Genomic DNA, 1,235 nt, shown 5'->3' with positions numbered 1-1,235 from the left:
TCTTACTAAAACTAAACGTTAAAGGTTTCATCTGTAGTACAGTATATAGGCCTAATTTGTTTTACTATTGTCGGGGAGAAAGATTTTCAGTCAATGAAGATCGTCGCTGACACTACTGTACTGCGTGGAACAGAAATGAAGAGAAGTGTGAAGTCTCCGTCCGCGGGTGGTTGGCTGGTGCTCTGGTGTGATTTGCTCCTTCTTTCCTATCAAACATCTATCGTCCTTATCTCCCCTCCTTCTTTATTATGTTTGTTACTCTCTTGTAACACCTCTAATCTTCGGCACTTATATGACCTTATTGTGTTGCAAGTGCCGTCAAACTCTTACTAAAACTAAAGCAAGTGCCGTAAAACTCTTACTAAAACTGAATCAACTTACAACAATAGCAGTTATCATTAACCTGTCTGTGAGTGGTTGGCGGGTGCTCTGATGTGGTTTGCTCCTTACTTTCCTGTCAAAAATCTATCGTCCTTATCTCCTCTTCTTCTTTTTTATGTTTGCTACTCTCTTGTAACACCTCTAATCTTCTGGTGCTCATATGACCTTATTGTGTTGCAAGTGCAGTAAAACTCTTACTAAAACTAAAGCAAGTGCCGTAAAACTCTTACTAAAACTGAAACAACTTGCAACAATTGCAGTTATCATTACTTAACCTGTCTTTGCGTTGCTCTCCTCAGCGGACTGGATGAATGGCGTGCGGGGAGTGTGGGCAGGCGGCGTCTTCTTCTACCTTCTTGCCGTCCTTGTCAGCTTCATGGAAAACTACTGCTGCTCGGACAAAAACAAAGACCACGGTGTCTCCTGCTGCTTCGCACTTCTGGCAGGTAAGCCACCTCTCCGTCTCTACCCCCCCCCCGACGCTGTGCATCTCTTCACCCCAGTACTAAACTGTGTCTCGCACATAAAATTTTAATCCCAACTGGCTTTTGAACTTCAGCATAGCTGGAACAGACCCATTCACTAGCACTGAATAGTAATACGCCTTCCCCGTGTGTACGTTATAATATTATGTGGTTTTTATTGTCTCATACTCTTAGAAAAATGTCTCCCGAAAGGAAGAAGAGATCTTTGCGGTATTATAGTGGGATGGAAATGTAAAGAATGCAGCCAGATGCGCCCCACCGTGCATGGCTGCACATTGTCATAGTGTGTGTGTGTGTGTGTGTGTGTGTGTGTGTGTGTGTTTGTGTTTTTGTGTGTGTGTGTGTGTGTATGTTTGTGTGCGTGTCTGT

General features: G+C 43.4%; 1 protein-coding gene across 1 annotated transcript in view; it reads left to right on the top strand.

The window, feature by feature from the left end:
- The window catches only part of LOC101862247, a gene marked incomplete in the record, with an annotated part of 51,534 nt that overhangs the window by 43,207 nt on the left and 7,092 nt on the right, over positions 1-1,235 (top strand). Inside the window, 1 exon segment of the mRNA XM_013091475.2 lies at positions 681-827. Within this exon segment, the coding sequence (XP_012946929.1) occupies positions 681-827 (147 nt within the window).

This window comes from Aplysia californica, unplaced genomic scaffold, assembly GCF_000002075.1.
Source record: "Aplysia californica isolate F4 #8 unplaced genomic scaffold, AplCal3.0 scaffold00037, whole genome shotgun sequence".
NCBI classification, from domain to species: domain Eukaryota; kingdom Metazoa; phylum Mollusca; class Gastropoda; order Aplysiida; family Aplysiidae; genus Aplysia; species Aplysia californica.
This window is presented reverse-complemented; position numbering and strand designations above follow the sequence as displayed.